The sequence below is a fragment of the Periophthalmus magnuspinnatus genome, chromosome 1 (genome assembly GCF_009829125.3).
Source record: "Periophthalmus magnuspinnatus isolate fPerMag1 chromosome 1, fPerMag1.2.pri, whole genome shotgun sequence".
NCBI lineage: Eukaryota > Metazoa > Chordata > Actinopteri > Gobiiformes > Gobiidae > Periophthalmus > Periophthalmus magnuspinnatus.
The window spans coordinates 9,323,830-9,346,583 of NC_047126.1; the positions used below are offsets into that span (position 1 = coordinate 9,323,830).

The following is a 22,754-nucleotide window of genomic DNA, read 5'->3' on the forward strand; positions in this document are numbered from 1 at the left end:
CCTTATTGACCCGCCTGCTTGTGTTTGCCAAAGGACAGGCGGAGGAAGACAAGTGCGGCTCCTGCAGAAAAAGATAAAGGGACGTGTAGCATTGTGCATTATAGCAGCTCTCCACATTATTAGTGTGGAGGTTCACGCAGCGGCTCTTTCCACTTGACTGCCTGGCTCTTCATTTCTTCTTCAATCAGACGGGAATAAGGATGGGCAGATGAATAGAGAGTGACAAAGAGGGAGGAGTAAAGGGTGGACAGCTCTTTCTTGCTTCAGTGGAGAGAAAAGAAGAGTTTTGCACTTGAAAGACGACAACGGTCGAAATAGATTCCTTTGTCTTCGGAACAAACCTGCTGTTTAGAATTAGCAGGACGTTATTCAGGTCTTATCAGCAATATACCCAGAATCCATTCTTAGCATAAAACTGCTTTCTGTGGATTGCGGCTCAGGCAGCGCGACAAGGTGGCAGCGTGGTTAGAGCGTCGGGCTTAGCAAGAAGGTCCCGGGGTTTGATTCTTGGACCGAGGATTAGAAATGGGATGATTCTGTAACAATTAAGAATAAAAATATCACGGTAATTGTTGAAATGAGATAAAACTGTACACTATGGAACACCAAGCCAAGTTACACATCGGATCGCTCACGTTAGGAATTTTTGTCTGTGTATCTTCTGAATAACAAAAACATCTAATTGAATAAATGCAAGACAGATGAACAGGGTCTACATCTGCCATCTACTGGTAAAAAAAAAAAAAAATCAAATAAACTCGCAGATGACAGCTTTAAAGGCCCATCTGTAGCTAGGATTTTAGTAACTCTAAACAAAGTTATGAAACAAGTTGTGCAGTCACATACAAGCCAACCAAAAATACTACAATATTATGAAAACCTGGAGGCCAAGAAACATTGCCAGTGGAATATTCAAATAAAACATACTAGCACCCTTTTACGTTCTCCCAGTATTGCTTGTTACAATGCTAAATACAAGATGAACAGTGGAGAGAAAGCAGCAGTAGGAGTAGTGAGTGGGGAAGAAAAATTCCTCAATCCGAGGCCGGGCACTTCCAATTAATCTGATGGATTAGAATGCAGGCTTGTATTCATTAGTGTGCAGTGCGGCTGTGTGTAAAAGTAGGAGCGCACAGGACTCCGAGTGTTTCTGAATGAGGTTTGTAGAGGATCTGTACAGGAGAGTCTGTTCATTAGGTGCATGTACACAGGGGTGGTCCGCAGCAGCTGGTCGAACTCATACGAGATGAATGGAGGGACTCGCAATGGATAACTTCACTTTACGCTTGCTTCTTATAACGACACAATGGGTTCTTGACACGCAGGTTATGCTTTTATTAATGATGAGGTCTTTTTTTATTTTTATTTTTGTTGAAGGCCATAGACTGGTGATCCATACAGACAAGAGCAGCAGAGGCTTGACCAGACTAGGCACGGGATGGTGTTGAAATTTTGTGTCACGATTATCAAGACCAAAATAATTGCGATTAACGTCAACATCGTGATATTAAAGTTGCAAAGAGTTTAAAAATACAACTTTTATACAACTGTACTTTGTTGTCAGTGAAAGCAACCACGATCTAGCAGAGAACATTAAGGATAAGTGGATTCAATCTTGACTAAAATGTTCAAATTTCGACCACAAAGTACAAAATGAGACTAAAAATAAAACAAAGAAATCCATTTTAGTTTTCATGAATCACTACAGGGGCTGACTACATTTAAAATGGTTTAAAACAGCAACTCAAACATGGAAGGAGGTGGAGATGTGCCCCCATAGCTCCTCCAACCAAAAAGGAGCTATGTCTGGTGCCGCCCCTGTGGAGAAGTAGGTTTTATCAGCACATTCTGGTGATACAATGGCGATTATTTTTGTTGCTGATTATCACGATTATTTAAAATGTCCAACAATTATTATGTACTCTTTTTATCATGATAAATTATATTGTTTATTGTCCCATACCTAGAGCAGACAGGCCTCACCTTTAATCAGGTCTGTAATCGTAATGTGACGTCTGCACCACTACAGTAGCAACTCTTTAGAATACGGAGAAACCCATGGCGAAACAGCTATTTTTCACCTCCCTTTTTAGCCCAAACCTTCAACAGAGCAGTGCAGTCACGTTCTGAGCAGTTTAAGTGTTGAAGATGAAGATTAAAGTCAAAAGCCGGTTCGCTAAGCAGTGCAAATATCGGGTTATCTATATTTATGATGGAGATGCCGATTTATTTTTTTTTTATTCTTGCGATAATAGTCTGCACTTACTTATGATATGTACCATTGTTATTTGGGCCAATTACCAGGTGGCCTTAAGGGAAACAAAAATTAGTCTAAAGGCTACATTTGGCTCAGGGGCTGTAGTTTGGACACCAGGTCTAAATCCATAAAATTAAAATGTGAAAGAAATAATTGCGGAAATTAAATTGCCAGAAGGGAATCAGTGCCAATAGGAGATATGGAGATTCTATTAAAAAACAAAAGGAAAAAAATAAATTAACTGGGCATATCAAATTTGTGAAGAGTGAATTTGATTAATGCCTTAATCATTCTACATTAGCTAATCGCCAAAATTTAAAAATCAAACAGATAAAAGGGCTGAAGCTCTAATTGTATCAAAAGCACTGGGAAATGGATCTTTAAAGGTTAAGCCAATCAAAAACCTAAATATCAGTGTCTGAATTTTAAAATAGGTCTTTGCTTCACCAAGTGCTCCTGGAGGAAAAAGAGTATGAATATATTGACATTAAAATGCCGTGTTTATATTAGAGCATAAAGCAGCCAATTTGTCAGGCCTCAGAGCCCATCAGATGTCTGCACCAGTGGACAATGGAACACTGAATATATGGACATATTTACCATCAGAATGCCCCGGGCTTAAAATAGTGAAGTGTGAAGGAATGTGAACATGCGTGAGGGAAACAGATAATCAGTTATGTGCCGTAAGTCATGAAGCTACACTACACATAAAACAAGAGACCGCTATACGCACTACAGCATATACGACAGTGAAGCAGTGGGCAAACTTTGATCTAAACTTTCCGTGAGAATTTGTCGAAGTCTAAAACTAAAAATCCAGGTAATAATACTAATGCCCAGAAGTAATTTGCACACGTTACTGTTATAAACATAGACAGTACATACAAATGGACATAGCTAACGCACTAGCCGTCGCATTCAAAGTAGGAAGTGATCATGGATGTGCTTGTCGCTCCATTGACCAATTCACTTTAAACTGAAACATTGTCGGCCCTCTCTCTGTAACTGCTGCAAGGAGCCACATCATTTTGTTCTTAAGATGTTCATACTCACCAGCTCTACATGATCCTGGTGTTTTTATTTCACTATTTTGTTTCTAAATCAAAATATGAACATTAGTAACAGACAAATCAGGCGCCTTCTTTCCCCGAAATCGTTTCTGCTAGCGTTAGCAACAAGTTTGACTGACGGCGTTACGAAGCACTCGTTCCCTGCTAAACCAGTGGTGCGGACGGGAAGAGGCGTTATCTTCAACAGCCTGGCTCTTAATTGGCTCTTTGGTTGCTATGATACTTGCGATCTGAACTCAGCTCCAAATTCGCCCCTATAACTGTTCTAGCCTCGACGAGCTTCATTTCACTGGAGCCAAACGCTATGGGTGATGTCACACTCACTTAGCCCACTTCTTTATAGAGTCTATGGTTATAAACAATAAGTCACTTTGTCCCTTGTAAACAACACAAAGTCAATGTCAATTTGTTATCTCATCTTTAAGAATGTACTTGAGCTCCTGTGCTATCCATTTGGGTTCAACGTTTGATCTAAGCCAGAGTTAGGTGAATAAGTTTGCTTCATGTGGATCCAAACAACAGGGTGACACATGTGTGGGTCATTTACAGTTGGAACGTGATGCACAAACTCAATTTTTGAACTAAAATTACAATAAAATAGGACAAGGTTACTCATGATATTATTTACCATTCATTTTTTTTATTATTCTTTTCCCATGTATTGTGTTATCTGTAAATTTGTTTTTTTGTTTTGTTTTTAAGCACTTTGGTCAAATAGTACTTTTGGTTAAATGTGCTATATATAAGCCTAAATTGAACTGAATTGGCCGGGCCTTGTGAAACAGCTCTTTACTCTCTCTACTCCAGCACTATGACATAACTCCATTCAGACCTATAAAGACTTTTGTAGAGTACGTAACAAGTAACCTGAAGTGACTTGGGCTATTGTTAAATTAAACTCAGGCAGGCAGTTGAAACACAAAACTGAACGCTGGTAGACACACTATGAACAAACAGTGAAGTGAACTATTGCATTGGTATCAGGGAGTAACCGGGGCCAGATAACCTTTCCAAACCCTGATCTCCATCTCTCTCCATCACACATCGGCTCTATATGAGAACATGGGTTTGTTTGTTAAAGGTCAGGAGGCGCTCAGACCGGACCAGGGACTAATGAAAAAACAAAACACAAGAGAGGTGCTTAAGTTATGCAAGACTAGGGACGCGGGACCCAGAAATAAGTCTTTTCAACAAGTCTTTTTTTAAAAGCGCATAAGAGCCGCCTCATGAAATTGTAGATAGGTCAAGGGGAGTTTCTCGAAAAGGATGAACACGAAAGTTATTCTGAGGTTAAAATACAATATTCTAATGTAGGGGCATATGTGTGGGGTATTTTTCAGTATTGTGGTCTATTTTAGGGACTTTTAGGTGAAGCTTTGAAATCTCATTAGTGCTTACTGTTTATGCACTTGTGTGTTTACACTTTCTGTGGAGAGTTGGGACTAATTACACAGGAGTGGATTAAAGCCATTTGAAATCTCTTTTTAAAAGCCTGTCTTTTTATTTTTGTTTATTTTTTGAGCAGGGACTGCCTTAGTAAAATGATCCAAACCTCATTTGCATTTTGTCTTTATGGGTCTCATAATGAACATTGCATTGCATGAAAATAAATACATAAAAAATGCCATAAAGCAGCAGTGAGGACAGAGGGAATTGGCCTTTTTCACTAAGGAGTAAAAGTGTTATCATTTGGTTCATCTCACCCTTACAGTATGACACATTAGAAGATAACACACTGGTGCGAGTGTTTACATTCCCTTCTTGGAGTTACTTTGCTTTATAATCTACACCATACAATCCTTGTAGAAAATATACAAGGTGTTTTGGATAATGGTGCTAGAAGACTAGCACCCCAAGGGTGATTTCAAATACGCTGAGATTTTCTATGCGATTATGCCCAATATCTGCTGTATACATCTCTGTACACAATGTACTGCTTAAAGGTCAAAGTCCATGAGTGTATTTGCTGTTCTCCATCACAGTGTGGCACAAATACAGTTAAGTTTACTTTGTTAAAAGATGTACAGCACACATTTATTCTATGTCATAACTGCTCAATACTGATTTCATCCCATTCTTTGTTGAGTTCAAAGACTCCAGAGGCGGTTGGCACATGTGGGCCTCTGCTGGGAGGTGAGCTATACTTGTTGCCTTGGCTTGAGTGGTGAGCCAGCACAACCCACTACAAGCCAATAGTTCAGAGCAGCACACGGGCGTATGCTGCATATCTCTTGGGGTCTTCCCTACAAGGTTTAGGTTACAGCTGTGGACGGTGCTTAGTAGAGTTTGGACTGGAGGTGAGCCCAAACCAAAAGAATTCCTTAACTGTGCACAGCCACCCAGATGTCAGTGGTGTGTTTGTGGACACTGTGAAACACCATGTAAACTGTGAAAGGTTAGGAGCACTGCTGTGATGGGCTCTGCCAATAGTGAAGTCTGCTGGAAATGTGGAAATGTCACCAGTCGAGGGAGAGCATTCATTGTGTAATGACTAAAATGCATTACTAATTGACATGGTCTGAATTTGAGATACATTTTAATAAATGCATTAAAATGTGTTCTAGCTCAAACTGCTCCACAGCAGTACTAACCTTTTGGCTTAATCTGGGATTCTCTGTGTGCACAGCAGCAATTATCACCAAATAAAAAATCTCATAAATTGAATGCCAGTGCAGTTTTACGAGATTTAGTTTATGAATATACACATTACAGGGTTTATATGCTCTACCTAATTTTTACTGTCTTAAAAATGTGAAAAAAATAATGGTTTATTCTTACTTTCAGGCCTGGAGAAGGACCTCCTCGACTTTGTCTCCATGAAAATGCTGTTCCATTGGCTATAATATTCCACAGTATGGCATAAAATGAATTCATCTCCATGGAGAATGTTCCATTGTGTTTTAACTTTCTATTTCTGTGGAATCATGTGACTGACATGACACCACAGTGTACTTTAATATAATTATGCTGTTTGCCTTTGAAGCTTATAATGAATCAAATATTAACTTATGAATAAATTGTCACTTAATACCATTCCTGTGTAAAGTCACATTACAAATTTAGTTTTGAACTGAGGTATGGGCATGTGTTTGTCTTTGAAGTGTTGTCTGCATTATTAATAAACTCAAAAATTTCTTTCAGTAATATAGTCATATTAAGAGTTTCATAAAACGCAAGACAACTGGATTCTTTTCACAGCTCCACATGACGTTCCAAAGCCGGGCTGGACCCTCTCCGTGTGTGTCTGGGTAAAAATGACATAGCACTTTTTCCTTGGCTGCACACCGAGATGCTCCCTGCAATTTCATCTGCGCGCTTGTACCATTCGTCAGTTGGCAAATCCCTTCAATAGAGTCCACCTGGCCCCGCTTGCTCATCATTTTAGAGGAATTACTGTGTCTGGGAGGCACTGCGAATAAGAGGGGGATAGAGGGAGATTATAGAGGAGGTGTGAAGAAGTAACACAAAGAGTAGAGGGAAGGCGAAACAGGCCAGATAAGAGAAAGATCCCAAATATCCCCCACCCTGTTCTAGCCTGTTCTGTGTGAACGAGGCAAATGGGATTTAAAGATGCCATAAAAGGTATAGGTGGGAGCAGGCGAAAAGGCATTTAGGCAACACCCCCTCTGTAGTTCTCCCTGCCACTTTATATCATGTGGTTGAAGACTTAAATGAACAAACTTGTTACCAACCCTCTCATGATGACACATTTTGAAGCACGTTATACTGCTACACATAAACAGAGAGAGGCCGTGATTTGGACTTTAGCGTATCAGTTACCGGCCTTAAATCTCCATCACAGGCCGATATTTTGTTTTGGTTGTTCTGCTGCCTACAAAATACACACAAAGCTTTGTATTAATGCTTTAAAATGAAAAGATAGCTGCACAAAATGTGACTTCACTGCTTTCTTATCAGCTATGGTAAGAAAGGACAGAGTGGGTGAGTTTGTAATAAGTTTAAAGTACATAATTTGAGGGAAAAAAAAAAAAAATCGCCCCAACATATCGGCAGATCTTATTGGCCGTGGTTGCTCTGGATTCTAGACAATCTGTAACGACATTGGTCATGGGAAAAACCCATATTGGCTGATCTCTACACATAAATATTGCAATAAACAATAATATTGAAACTTCTTTCTGCCACTGACAGAATTAAAACAAAGCAGGATAATCCCTGTAAACAATTTTTAATTAGACAGTATCTTTAAAAAGCCTGAGCTGCAACAGATAAATAGCAGAATGTAGCATTAATTAGCCAAAGAAGTGACGTATTCAACTCTCTACAGCTCAAATCTTATATCAAAATAACAAAAATCTCCCCACTTTTGCAAAGAAAACGTACACATGATAAATGTTGAGCTCCAAAATATACTGTTCCAGGTTTCATATAGTAACTGATAAGCCGATATAGTAATTACTGAGAAAGGCCTACATGTTACAAACTAAATACAGCTTTGAAGGTTGTGTGATGATAAAATTAGTTGCTGCCGACTGAATAAAAAAAAGGCAAATGCAAAAATAAAAAGAAGAACTAGACTAAACAAAACAAAAACAAAAAAAACCAAGAGGACAAAACTCAGAGCAACAATATGAGCATTTGTTGTCTAAGAGAGCAGAGAGACAGCGTCAGCCGAGCCTGACGAATGGAGCGGCGCTTAAAAGGAGTGGATTGGGACAGGAAGAGGAGAGCGGGAATGGGCAGGATGAAACAGTGACTCTTTGTTTGTATTGAATATTTCTTTTTCCTTTTCACTTGACAAATGCTTTTATGTGTGTGTTCCCCGGTGATTTGTACTTGTGCACACGGAGACTGTGATTTCTACCAAACATGCACAATAGCCCTTCATACGCACCCTTTTATACACAGCACGAGCAAAACACGACTCCTGCGTTTCTTTCTACATTCATATGCATCTGTCAATACTGGTTTCTCTGTATCATGTGAGAGTAGTGTGATGCAATGTACAGTGGAGATCGGCCATGAAAAAAAACATATCGGTCAATGCTGAAACTGATTCTTTAGAAGACAGAGCAACCGATGGTCGATATTTTTGGATGGATATACAGGGCCAATTTTGATTATGTGTGTTCCCCTTTTTAATACCCATCATTTCAACATATAATACAGAACACAGATGAAACAAAAGGGAGCAACCACTAATTATACATTATTAATCTATTTACTTTCATTCACAAAATAAAATTGGGCCTTTTTAGATTTGTATATTCAACCCACATTTCCAAAACACAAGACACAAGCCAACCTTTTTTGTTATTTACAAATGCTGTCATCGCTTCCAATTTATAAATGTCTAGTGTTATTTCCCCCCTTGTTGTCAAATTTGGCATTTTCTGTGAGAACCATTTCTTTGTTATATATTGCTATCTCTTCATCTTAAAGCTTTGTGCGTATGTTCTAGGCAGCAAATCGACCAAAACAAATCAGCCTGATATGCTATAAAGTCCAAACATCGGCCCGATATATCAGTCAGCCAATTATTCGGGCTATCTCTAATGTACAGGTGTGTTTTGTGCATAAACTGGCACAAAAACCTGATTGAGCTGTGTAAATATAAGACCCTCTCTGCGTGCTCAGTCCTCTCGCTCTCCGCCTGCCCCCTCCTCTCGGCTGCACGTCGTGGTTGGGTCAGTCACCGGTCCGCAGTGAGCCAATGGCAAAATGACGGTTTATGAAAAACAACATGGCATGGACGACGTGTTTACAGAAGATGCGCTGTGGATCAATTCTACTATCACAGTCTGAGCGTCACAAACAGAGTAAAACACAGCACTGGTTCACACTGCTGCTTTCATATTTCACATTCTCACGATGGGATAACGTGGAAAGGAAGCAAAATAAATACAGTATTTACACTCTGAAAAGGATGGGAAAAGACAAGCAAGGAGGGAGACAGAAGCGCGACGAGGCAGGGAGGAGGAGAGAGAAAGAACGCCAAATGAGGGGCCAAAGCCGCGGCTCGTCCCGGACCTGAAGCAAACGTGTGTGAGGTCGAACACTGAGAAGCAGCCTGCTCACACCTGCACCGCTCTCTCCTCTTTAAACAGGCTGAAAGAAGAACCTTTCCCAGCTCTAGGGCTTAATTACAAGTTCCTGAAAATATGTTAAATCCGTTTTGTATTTTTTCTTGAATTTTCAGACTATGTTAAAATTCTCAGGCTGGGTTTTCTAATGTGGGCATTTGTGTCGCAATGGCAACAGTGGAACGGTCCTGCATAAACATACATATAGAACTAGAACATACCACTTGTCCATTCTGGGGGTTTTTGTGCGCGTAGGGAGGGCCTCGGATATGATTCCACATCTGACCAGACGTCATTGCGAACACCACACACTACAACAGGGATAAGCCAGGACAGAGACATGAGCACCAAACTGAGCGTATGAGTGGATTATCATCTAAAAGCCTGTGTTACCAGAGCAGCCATGGCCCATCCTGTTTTGTTGTAAATGAATTCCAGGTTGTTCCTCCTCAGATACAGCAGGCCTCCGACCAGAGAGACCAAGAGCGCCAGAGCAATGGTGCCCGAATAGTTGGGAGGACGGAAGACACGGATCTGCAACACAAAAACAATTCTTGGGTTAAACTAATGACAATGAGGTATGATGTCTTTAATTAACAATGCATTATATGAAATGACAATCGTGAAAATCATTTACAAGAAACGAGTTATGCAAAAACTAAATACATATGTGGTATATTCTTGTGCCTCAAACAGCTTTCTGGTCTCTCTCAGTGACTACCTCCACGGCGACTTCAGCACTGAGCGCATTGCAGTCTTCCGTATCATTGGTGCTTTTTCCATGTTCTTTTCGGTGTTCATGGGGTACAGTCACATCGAAGTGGCTGAAAGCAAGCACTTAGTATAAGTGCTCCTTTTGGCCTTTTCTGAAAGGCAGCTATTTGAATCTAGATCAATCAACAGGATGTCAGCAGATGCATGGCCTTCCTCTCCAGCTCTGACATGTTGAGCAGAAAGGAAACTAGTCAAGTTTGAACGAATACGTCCTCTATACAATATGTGAAACACCTGGACAGCTTTTCAGTTAATCTGTCGGCTCATTTTGTACTGCGTTCACTTCTTTTATGGCCCTAGTTTTGGTCCAGTTTGAGAGCAAATGTCAGCCCTGTTCTAGTCCCTGTTCTAGTCCCTGTTCTAGTCCCTGTTCTAGTCCCTGTTCTAGTGCCAGTTTAGTGCCAGTTTAGTGCCAGTTTAGTGCCAGTTTAGTGCCAGTTTAGTCCCAGTTTAGTCCCAGTTTAGTCCCAGTTTAGTCCCAGTTTAGTCCCAGTTTAGTCCCAGTTTAGTCCCAGTTTAGTCCCAGTTTAGATTTGGTGGTGCTTGCTAGTGCAAACTGACCCTTAAACAAATCAATTTTATTAGCACAGAATATTAAGCATCACGTCACAGGACAAGTGGTGGTAGTGCGGTAATAAAATGGAAATGGCATAGTAACTAAACAAATGTTTGTAGTACAGGTAATTACATGTTAATTTGTCTTAGAAACAGGACAGTGATTCTACTTTACTACATGGTCACGTGATCCCAACCCATTATGAAAACCCATTAGACCCATTATTAACAATACTTATTGGGGTCAATATGGACAGGGCAGCAAAATGGATTTATCAGTCATTAACATTAATCATTCTATTCTACATCCATGCTATTAAGAGGTTGAAAGTAAAAAAACAAAACAAAACTACCCAATATTGTTATAAGGTTTATCAATTTGAACAGTTAAATGTCCAGTTAAATTGTCCTTTAAATAAAATAAAGTAAAGTAAAGTAAATTCAGTGAAACCTAGACACAGTAATACACAGATGAAATGTGTACCAAAATGTACCAAATGATCGTGGCATTATTATATCCAATGTACTTCATTATGGAGCCCTCTCTAGTTACAAAGGCTTGTGATTGATAAAAACACACCTGTAGCGCTGTGTGGTATAAATTACTGTAATGAAGATAATTAAATGAAAACAGTTCTTGCTTTTTTACCCAGTATATGGTTTGACTGATTGCTGCCCTGGCATGGCCCACTTCAGCATTTAATTCTCTGGCACAACATTTTGAAAGCAGAGTTTTTATGAAGATTAGGTCAATTTGTACATGTTTTTTTGTACCTGAACATCTGTGCGGTCAGCGATCCACTTGGCCAGCTGCTCTGAGGCAAATCCAATCCTCTGCAGGTCAAAAGTGTCAGCCCTCTTTGGTTTTCCTTTGGCCGGGAAATGCATGAAGGTCGGAGCGCTGTTCATGTTTAACTGCACACAACAGCAAAGAGTCACATGACCTCAACATTGACAACAAGTAATGGCTTCCTTCCTCATTCTGTATTATCTCTCTGCATCAACACTTATTAGCAGTAACTGGAAGAATGGGAATTTTTTAAACCGATCTGATTATCCCACTGCGAAATTCCCTTCATCCATCTTCTGTCCCTTCCTTTATGATTTCCGTTTCCATGCTTCACATCTATTTAGCTGCACCTCCCAGGACTCCTCGCAATTATCCTCAAAAATAAGTCAACTGGTTTACGCTTCTCCCCAGATACGGATGGGTAAATAGAGAAGAGGGGGAGAAAAAGACAATACCAAATGAGCAAGGGCAGAATGGAACACGGCGTAGTTCCTATTCCATTACGAGTGTGCGTTTTCAGATAAATATGGGCTTTTATGCACTAGGCCTACACTATAAACACTGCGGGGTTGTTATTTTACGCACATCTCATGGTAAAGTAATTCATTCTGTCACCGTTGAGTGTCTAGACCTAAACATACCTAAACTGCTACCGTGCCATTATCGCTGCTACACTCAAATAATATGACAATGGTGAATAATGGCAATTTCTTGTTCTTGCTGTGGTGTACGCAGTTAAAGGTGCACTGTGTAACTTTTAAGATGGGGGGGAGATCTGTCACCTGCTTTTCTCTATGAAGATGTCATCACTTTGCTTGGACTGTCCCAGAATTTGCCATTAAACTTGCATTTATTCAACTACAGGTGTTTTTATAGATGAAAATATTGTGATAAACATGTATTCTTCCTGTGAGCGCAGGCACCTCTCCACAGATTTGACCAGTAACTTAGCCTGGTGGCGCATTCTAAGTTTAAGCTCAAAATGCTCTGTTCCACCTTGTGATGTCATGAAGTGGTAGTTTTCAAGTTAACAGATACTTTTTTTTAGTAGAGATTGGATATTCCAGGGCTAAAATTATCCAAATGATTCTAGTGAAGGTGTATAAAGTTTAAAAACACAGTGGAGCACTTCCTGTATTACCACATGACATCACAAGGTAGAACAGAGTGTTTTCTGTTTGAGAGAAGAACTCAGCCTAAATATGCAGGATTTTTAAACGTGTGAAAGAAACAAAACACAACTCCAGGTACGTTTGTCATGAGAAAACAACATTATAACACAGATCAGAAAATAAAGGTTACATAGTGCACTTTTAAGTTACTTTTGCACTTTCATACTGCTGCTGCAACACAAGTATCCATTTCAGGCTAGACTTTTATGTTCTAGAGCACAATATTTTCCACAAGTTGTCATCCTCGATAAACACATAATAAATCAAAGCAAGTACAGCCATAGAGACAAAGGTAGAAAAGCCTCACCTGCTGGAAAACGTCAGCTCCCTCATCATAGTCCACCACAGTGAAGAAGAGCTTATTGGAAAAAGCGGATGAGTAGCGCCATGAGTTAGCCAGCACCTGGTACTCCTCATTAGCCTGCCTGTAATCACACATAGAGTCAAATAAATCATTTCGAGCAAGCAAACAGTTTTAAATCCAAACCCAGTTGTAATGTTGTTGGGGTATAAAAGCTTCTAGAGATCTATGTCTCACAGGTGAATCAACAGATCAGTGTGTGGATGCTGTTATGTAAACTTTACTTACAGTGTTTTAACTAATCTGTACTTTGTCATATAGACTGGGTGCCTCTTAGTCTGAGTCTCTTAACCCTTAGTTCAATTATATCTTATCCATTTGACCTGCAGATCCAGTACATCATGGTCTGTTGTCCACTGTCTGATGTGTATTAGACAAACTGCTTATCCCAAGTCCGAAGAAGTGTTTTGGCCTTGTGCTCCGTTAATGTCTAAACTGGTTTCTGGTGCATGTAATTCTCCTCTGTGTGGTATAAATATGCTGTATGTACTGACAATAACACAGCTTAGGGCAAGACGACGCTTTGTCAAGGATAAGCAGCTCTTTACAATTGTGGCATAATGGGTTTAATAAATCAGACTCTTTGATTCAAGACAACTTCTTTCATTTTATTCTTTAGGTTTGCTTGTAGAAATCCCACAACAATGCAAAACAACTTTCTCCAGCTACACTCAGACAAGACTGAAGTCATCACAGAAACAAAGAGAAAGTGTCAGCAGTCACCTCCAGTCTCTCTCTCTAAAACCTTCAAATCAGGCTAGAAATCTAGGGGTAATGGATGCAGACTTGAACTTTAACAGCCACATCAAATCAATAACATCTGCAGCTTTTTACCATCTAAAAACACTGCAAAAATCAAAGGTAAACTGTCAAAACCAGACTTAGAGAGACTTATTCATGCATTTCTCTCCAGTAGGTTAGACTACTGTAATGGCCTGCTCACTGGCCTCTCCAAACGAGTGTTAAGACAGCTCCAGTACATCCAGAACGCTGCTGCTCGGGTCCTGACTAGAACCAGGAAGTACGAGCACAAAGGTCCAGTGCTCAGGTCTCTGCACTGGCTCCTGTGGCTCAGAGAACCGTTTTAGTCCTGTTTTAGTCCTGTTTTAGTCCTGTTTTAGTCCTGTTTTAGTCCTGTTTTAGTCCTGTTTTAGTCCTGTTTTAGTCCTGTTTTAGTCCTGTTTTTGTCCTGTTTTTGTCCTGTTTTTGTCCTGTTTTTGTCCTGTTTTTGTCCTGTTTTTGTCCTGTTTTTGTCCTGTTTTTGTCCTGTTTTTGTCCTGTTTTTGTCCTGTTTTAGTCCTGTTTTAGTCCTGTTTTAGTCCTGTTTTAGTCCTGTTTTAGTCCTGTTTTAGTCCTGTTTTAGTCCTGTTTTAGTCCTGTTTTAGTCCTGTTTTAGTCCTGTTTTTGTCCTGTTTTTGTCCTGTTTTTGTCCTGTTTTTGTCCTGTTTTTGTCCTGTTTTTGTCCTGTTTTTGTCCTGTTTTTGTCCTGTTTTTGTCCTGTTTTTGTCCTGTTTTAGTCCTGTTTTAGTCCTGTTTCAGTCCCGTTTCAGTCCCGTTTCAGTCCTGTTTCAGTCCTGTTTCAGTCCCGATCTCCTGCTGGTGCCCAGAGTCAGGAATAAACATGGAAAATTTGTGTTTCAATTTTACGTGGTTCAAAATGGTTCTGTTTAGCCGTGCATATGACTGAAAGGTTTTTACTTTGGATTACTTGTGCGATACATATAAACTTGCCTTGCCTTTCTAGTGAGTCAGTTTCTAGATAACACTCACTGAAACACAGGCAAAAGATTAACAAAAATACGAAATCTTTTTGAAGTATTTGAACTTCTTGACACTTGACACATCCATGAACCTTGTGTATTTCTGCTTTGAAGTGGGACAAATCCATGAATACAAAATAAAATGGATGTGGTTTATTATGCTCTCTGAACTACACACACACTACACACGCATACTCCATACTAGCCATATATGGTAAAAGTATCTTCTGGTGATTCCCTGATCCTTTGATTCGTGTCAGTGGTGGCTTGCTGTGGCTTTGTGCTTCATGTCAACAGCCTCTTGTACTGACTTTAATTACACACAGCTGTCCGTCAGCCCGTTATGAGAATGGCTCTTACATTGTTATCTCCAACTGATAAAACAGAGCGCCTTTGAAGGGGCTGGCTGCCATTTGGAAAAGTCAGTGGAGACAAAGTTAAAGTTTTAGCCAGCAGATACACAGGGATTACACTGGCTCTCAAACTGTCGAGGTGTGGATTCCCTTTTAATTACTGTGATAAAAAGGTGTTTATCTTGTTGTTTTGGCTACATCAGATAGAGTTTAAGAAAAAGAAAAAGCACTATTAGCTTTTCCATTGGCTAAAGATAGGGTGTGTCCCGACGTCCTCATTACTCAACTCTTACTTAAAATCAATATCATCGCAGTCTACATAGCTGGGTTTTCACATTCGCAAATGCTCACAAGCTCAATAAGACGCATTCACATTTCATCACAGCTTTCTAAAATAAATGAACGGATATTGTAAGTGAATAGGTCAGAATTCTTTTGTAGCATTTGCCTTTTAACTGTTGAAATACAGACATTTTGACGTGGTTTAGTAGTTGAAGTAGTTGGGTCTATCTATGAGTAAAAAAATTAATATTAAGCCTGTCATGATAACACATTTTGAAGCAGAGATATACAGCGACAAACGATAATATTAAAACTACTTTACGCCACTGACACAATAACAATAATGCAACATGATCCCAGTAAAACATTTTTTAAAGAGGGAGTACATTATTTTTCAGGCCTCGGCTCAAGCCTTTTAATCAGAGGTACCCAAACTTTATTATCGAGGGCCACATCTTAAAAAATATTCGAAGCGGAGGGCCACAAACCAGTGATCAATGCAGTGCGGTGCTTTATACATAGGTTTGCCAGAGCCGCTGTGTGTTAAAAAAGCTTGAAACACATTCATTTTAGATCTGTATCATTAGTGCAATGTGATGTTTGAAGTTATAATGGTAGAAATAATTGAATTTGCTGTTAAAAGTAGTGCTTATGATGAATTGGGCCGGTTCAGCAGGAGGCTTAGGGTCCAATAAAAACTGGTCTGAGGTCCGCATTTGGCCCCCGGGCCTTAGTTTGGACACCCTTGCTTTTAATGATACAATTATTGGTCCAGAAGTAGCCAAAGAAGTCACTTATTCAACCTTTTACAGCCCAGACGTTACTATATTACAACATAAACACCCCAAATCTTCCCATTTAACTATGATAAATACTGAGCTCCAAAACATATTGTCCATGCTTTCATTTGCTGAACTATAAGTTGATATAGTATTTATCGTGACAGACCTATTTGTAAAACCAATCTCCAGCAAATACTACTCCTGCTTCAACATGTTTGTATTTTCAGTTTCAAAACAGTGACTCTCCCATGTTTTTATGCCATGTGAACCTAACATGACATTATAATTGTTAGTATTACAAGTCGTGTCTTGCATTAATACAGAATCCTGCAATCTAGGACACAGACGTTGTCCCTGATCCATACAAATGTGAAATTCAACTTTATAATTTCATATAAACGCTGTCTAGAAAACTTTTTAAGGACTCATCCAAAGCTAACATTTACCATTTTGAATCATGCTGGTGTCCATCACTGAAACCATTTCTTTCACAAGTGATCAATAATATAAAAAGTTAGAGTTGTTAAGCTTCCTTTCACTGTTACCTTGGTTTCTTGTTTTCTGCTCGACAGTTTCTTAGCAACAATCTTTGAGTAAATTGCAGCAAAACAAACTTGTATCAAAGCCATATTCATTTTTTACTTCAGATTTATCCCCTATGCAGTACGTTTTTGTTGCCCGCTCCCTGACATCGCCTTTCAAAACAGTAACCCAATTTAACAGCGCAAAGCTTGCTGTAAAGCGTGCATGCTGTTTTTGGAGAATACGTTTATTTTGTTAAGTGCAGAACAAAAGCATTTAGAAGACTGATGAGGTATGGAGCACCCCAGCGACTCACCCGCCTCTTCTGTGTTCTTAGGGCTTTACTTTAGGTCAATGCGTTACACTTATCTTCTTCTTTCGTTTCTCTGCTGATGGGGGATGTTAATGAGCGAAAAAAAAAGCACGCGATAAACAGCACCTGAATACATTACGCTTAGACTTGGGACTCGAAATTACATAATGCATAAGGAAGACGAGCGCATATATGGAGAAAGAGCAGAGGAAGACGCCGAGGGATGCTGACATATGTGATGAATAGGTGATCTAATGAGAGGGCTGATGAAGGAGAAGAGTGAGTGATTAGAGTTACAGACCCGGGTCACAGCACACAAGTTGATTACATGATCTACTGTAGCTGGACTTTAACACGAGGGACATGGATCATCGGCTTTAATGCACAGACTGCCGCCGGCCAACTCGCCAACTCTGGAGTCAGTGGAGATGTGTAAATGGGGATTAAAGGTGCACGATGTGGAAGTTCTAATGTGCCTATATGTAAGTCCTGTAATGCCTGTAATCCTTTTTTAAAATCAATATATGCTAAAACAGGGACCAAAACTTGTACTGAATCTCAAGCCGCTATAAAGGCCCATTCTCACAAATCCCATCTCCCCAGACCCATCGCTGTCTCATTCTCCACACTCCTCGCCGTCTCATTCTCCACACTCCTCGCCGTCTCATTCTCCACACTCCTCGCCGTCTCATTCTCCACACTCCTCGCCGTCTCATTCTCCACACTCCTCGCCGTCTCATTCTCCACACTCCTCGCCGTCTCATTCTCCACACTCCTCGCCGTCTCATTCTCCACACTCCTCGCCGTCTCATTCTCCACACTCCTCGCCGTCTCATTCTCCACACTCCTCGCCGTCTCATTCTCCACACTCCTCGCCGTCTCATTCTCCACACTCCTCGCCGTCTCATTCTCCACACTCCTCGCCGTCTCATTCTCCACACTCCTCGCCGTCTCATTCTCCACACTCCTCGCCGTCTCATTCTCCACACTCCTCGCCGTCTCATTCTCCACACTCCTCGCCGTCTCATTCTCCACACTCCTCGCCGTCTCATTCTCCACACTCCTCGCCGTCTCATTCTCCACACTCCTCGCCGTCTCATTCTCCACACTCCACACTGTCTCATTCTCCACACTCCACACTGTCTCATTCTCCACACTCCACACTGTCTCATTCTCCACACTCCACACACTGTCTCATTCTCCACACTCCACACTGTCTCATTCTCCACACTCCACACTGTCTCATTCTCCACACTCCACACTGTCTCATTCTCCACATCATCTTTCCTGCAGAAACACAACACTTTTATACAACAGCAGGTGGCGCTAGTGGCTACACTGCGCAGAGAGGACTTTGTAAATAAACTTCAAAATGCATATGTTTTACCACTGTAATTTTCAATATTCTGTCAAACCATAGTCCTGAATGCTACATGAGCACATGGTAGCACATAAATGGACAGGGTAGACTGGATTATTACAGGTTTTGGCTCCGAAAACCTTGCCCGACAAGTTCAGACAGGACATTATCTTCTTGGTAGGAAACGGCCTTCGAGAACAACTGTGGAGCTCTCCATGGTGCTGAACTCATGATAGCGATGAAGAAAGGAGTTTGCAGATTCATGTAGAGAATCCTTTTAAACACTATATTGAGGTACATTTGGCCCTGATACAAAAATGTGACTTTTTATGAATGTCAAACGTTTCAGACCTTCATTTACTGATCACATTTAATAAAGTGAAGGTTTGGTGTAGCTGACCTTGTGCGGGGACATTTTTCCTTCTCTTTTAGCGCGGTTATGAGACCACCTCTGATTAAAATTTCACCATGACCATAGTCCAACACAATGTTTAGCAGATGGCCTTGTGTCTGATATGTGTCGATTCGAAACAGCAAGTTTGTCCTTCCTCTGTAGCGTTAGTAGAAACAAAGAATGTCCAGTACCTGCACACGGAGCACTGTCTTTGAGGCTGGAGAGCTGTGAACATCACGATGACGGAGTAGTTTCTGGGTGGGGCCTTCACAAAACGCCGAAACTTGTCCCCATTCATCCGGATGACAGAGCGCCGCGATGACCACTCCATCATCTGCTCCACCTTCTCCGACAGCAGGTTCTGAACATAGAGACACGGGTATGAAATGACATTAAAAACTTAAAATGCCCTCTGTGTGTGTGTTTTTTTGATATTCTAGACACATTTTTCTAATACTAACACGGTAATAAATGTATTCAACTTAAAACTGCTCAATTTTCAAGGTGAGGTGAAGTCACACAAACTGAGCAATGGCATCTTAAATAAAGATGTTTTAAATTAATGCATTAGTAGCAGCTGAAGCAGAAAATTCAAGCCCTTATTTTATGGTTCCACTGAGGGATAGAATACTACTTAAAAAACAAACAAAATGCAAGTTCTGACGCACTAGGGACGAGGTGGCTTAGAGCATCCTTAATGTGTTGCAACTCTCTGCGTCATCTTCTCCATTTTGAAAAGGCGCTCGCTACGACTGCGAGTGTTAGCCTTTGTACAGCAGTGCGTAGTGTTGCCCTAGCGCAGACTGACCTTTTGGCTTAGCGGGACTCCATTTAATCAACACACTTTCACATTTCGCACACAACGGCGAGCGTGACAGCCATCTGCACAACGCACCTCCCCATCGCGAACGGCAGAGTCAGGCCTCTTCCCGTCTCTAAATTACGGCTTGGCTTATTGTAATTCCTAGCTATTTTTGCATCACATTAGTCAGTGCGAGTTAGGGAGAGGAACATTTGGAGAAGGAATATATATTTAGCAGGCCATTCATATTCAGGAACAAACTCACAGTCTACAAAGACATTTTCAACGGTAATACAAATGGTGCATGCGGTTAAAGATGCAGATCTGGCTAAGTGGCTAGTTATATTCCTAATTACTACAGTCAGAAGTTACATAAAGAAAGAGAAGGAATTAGGCAAAGATGTTGGAGAAATTGAAGTTGGTTATGATGATTATGACCGTCATCACCTGTTTTTAAGCACTGGGTATAGAAGACAGGAAGTAGCTGAATTATTTAACAATGAGGTATTCTGCCGCAAAATATCTGCTCAAACGTGAAGTCGATGGTTCTGCAAACATGGACCAAATAAAAAAACACAAGGGAAAGTTACAGGTTACAGGTTTTCGAGGTATTGTTTTTAGAGCAAAAAAAACACCTAGAGATGAGCCGATCCTGCCGTTTCAGTTTCGATACCAGTATTGATACCTTTGCTACCAGTCGATACCTTATATAATCCCATACAAGCATAGGGACTGAAAAGGTGTTTAATTTCTTTCAAAACAGAGTTAACTTACTACAAAACTGGTCCAACTGTGTATTTTATCCAGCAAGTAACAGCTGAGCAGCTTTGAATGAATAAAAGTTTATTATGAAACGTTCTAGGCCAACATCAGCCAATAAATCGTCTTATTAAGAGACCATGGAACTAATACACGGTCCAGCTCCATTTTGTGGATTGGCACCAGCTTTTGATAGTTGGTACAGCTCTAAAAACTCCTGTGTTGTATTAATTCGAGGTATATAAGTTGAATGCCATACAGTGGAAGACTATAGGAAAAGTAATGCCATCCTCACTAGAAAAGTTACATCGTGCACATCGACAAGTTCAAGGCAGCCGCAGAAATAAGAATAATTTAAGTACAATAATATGGATTTTTAAATATCTCTCAAACCTTTAACTGTGTGCCCAATTTCTTAACCATGATTAACAAGTTCTTAACATTGATTAAGTGGTGCCTTTTAGATTAAAAGTTAAATAAAAATGTATATGGCGACTTGTTTTGGGTGAGCGCAGACGGTAAACCTGTGAGTGCGTTCAGGGCAGTCCACACAAATTCTGACCAGCCCATCCGCACAGGGGCCCAAAGGGAAAAGTCCAGAGCTGCAGTTTTAGGGATAGACAGCACTACACTTCTGCTTTAATGGGGTGTGTTAAATTAGGAGGATTACTCAAGCACAGTACTCAGGCTCAACCCCAGTACCTGCACATGGGCGATCCCACAGGACCAACACCTCTGACTTTAGGCTTGTATTTTCTGCCAAGCCTCGTTCCAGTGTGCGTTCAGCTCAAAAGGAGAGCTGTCAGTCCCGGATGCCAATCACAGATGTGCTAATGATGTATTTGGTTCTGCCAACTGCACACACACACACACACACACACACACGCATACACTGGCTTTTGGAGCTAAACATTTTGAACGGAAATATGAAAAAAATAAAACAAAAAAACAACTGCTACAGTGTGTGAAGACAGCTGAAATTTGCGATGCCTCCCAATTTTAGTTTGAAGAATCAAATTTTCATCCATTTTATTCATTTATCTTTATTTCTACAGGGAGAGCCCAGTGAGAGTACCTGACTATTTTTCATAAGCGCCCTGTTCAAATACAGAACAACACAAACAAAAACAAGAAATAAATAAATACCTGCATAGGTCCATTTAAAACATTAAAAACAGGAGCAGGTGTGATTATAAATGTTTATCTCCCAATTATTTAAATGCATTTGTGGCACCAATCTAGTTTTACATGTCCTTGAAATAATTCAATTTTTGGGACGCAACAAAAACAAAAGATCGTTTTGCCATTTCAGTTCTGGTGCGGCCAGTTTTCAGACGGAGACAATCACGAAATCTTGTATTAAAAGTTCCCCTGTAAAAGTTCAACAAACAAGTGAGGTATTCAGGCAGTTTAAGTAGCCCCTTATAAATGCACTTTATACGGTGCTATGGCCAAGCTACTTTGGAGTGTACACTGATGGGTTTTATATTCATCACCTGTTATAAAACGACGGGCTGAATGAAAGGATCTAAAGGTTTCAAAGTAGAGGCTGAAGTCTGCATGTATATTTCTATCTTAATAATTTTGATTTTTGACTGTTACATAATTCTGAGGTATGTTTTTTAAAGGATATGTTTTTGTCAAGCCAAAACCCAAGATATCTATAGGTGTTGACTCTTTCAATCAATGTACCACTTATTGAATGAAGATTTATAGCTTGTGCATTGCTTAAATGTAAAAAACAAACAAACAAGAAAACAAAACAAAAAATAAAATAAAATAAAACACAACAAAAAAACAAAACCATATACTTGCTGCAGTTTTAAAATCGGCTGATCAGCAGATAAAAAACAGCATCATCTGGATATAAAAGTATGAGGCTTTCTTTAACTTGCAACCAATGGAATTAATATAGTAAAAAGTATCGGGCCCAAAACTGAGCCTTAGGGCACTCCTTTGCTTAAAGTTAAATAAAAATAATAATAAAATAAATAAATAAATGATAACATAACAGCGGTACCAATTAGACATTTTCTTTTATTTGAACTTTTTTTGTTTTTTTATACAACAGACAGGTGAAGTGATTACATTTCCTTATCCACCTGGCTTACTGTATTAGAGAGCAAGTAAACACTGAGCAACAAGATACAAGTGCTGCCTGAGAGAAAACTGTAAACACCAGAGAGTCTTATTGGGCATATGGTCATAGTAAAGTATATTGCCTACTACGTTGCTGAGTGCCATCATATATTTTTGATCACTTAAATAAACAAATTAAGATTTTGGGGAGGAAGTAAACACAGGCAGTTTGCACAAAAATAAAAGAAAAAAGAAAAAAAAAACAAAAAACTGACGGACGTCTGAGGCAGGACTGACTCATGTAGTGATTAACACCTGTGTAAAG

The 22,754-nt window shown here is 40.0% G+C and overlaps 1 protein-coding gene across 1 annotated transcript in view; it reads right to left on the reverse strand.

Annotated features, from left to right (window-relative positions):
• Window positions 1–22,754, reverse strand: part of tusc3 (tumor suppressor candidate 3) — a 51,026-nt gene that overhangs the window by 12,778 nt on the left and 15,494 nt on the right. Inside the window, exons 2-6 of the mRNA XM_033970933.2 lie at window positions 18,981–19,150; window positions 12,970–13,087; window positions 11,475–11,615; window positions 9,765–9,905; window positions 9,593–9,682 (exon numbers count right to left, since the gene is read on the reverse strand). Of these exons, the coding sequence (XP_033826824.1) occupies window positions 9,593–9,682; window positions 9,765–9,905; window positions 11,475–11,615; window positions 12,970–13,087; window positions 18,981–19,150 (660 nt within the window). The remainder of the gene's footprint in view (window positions 1–9,592; window positions 9,683–9,764; window positions 9,906–11,474; window positions 11,616–12,969; window positions 13,088–18,980; window positions 19,151–22,754) is intronic.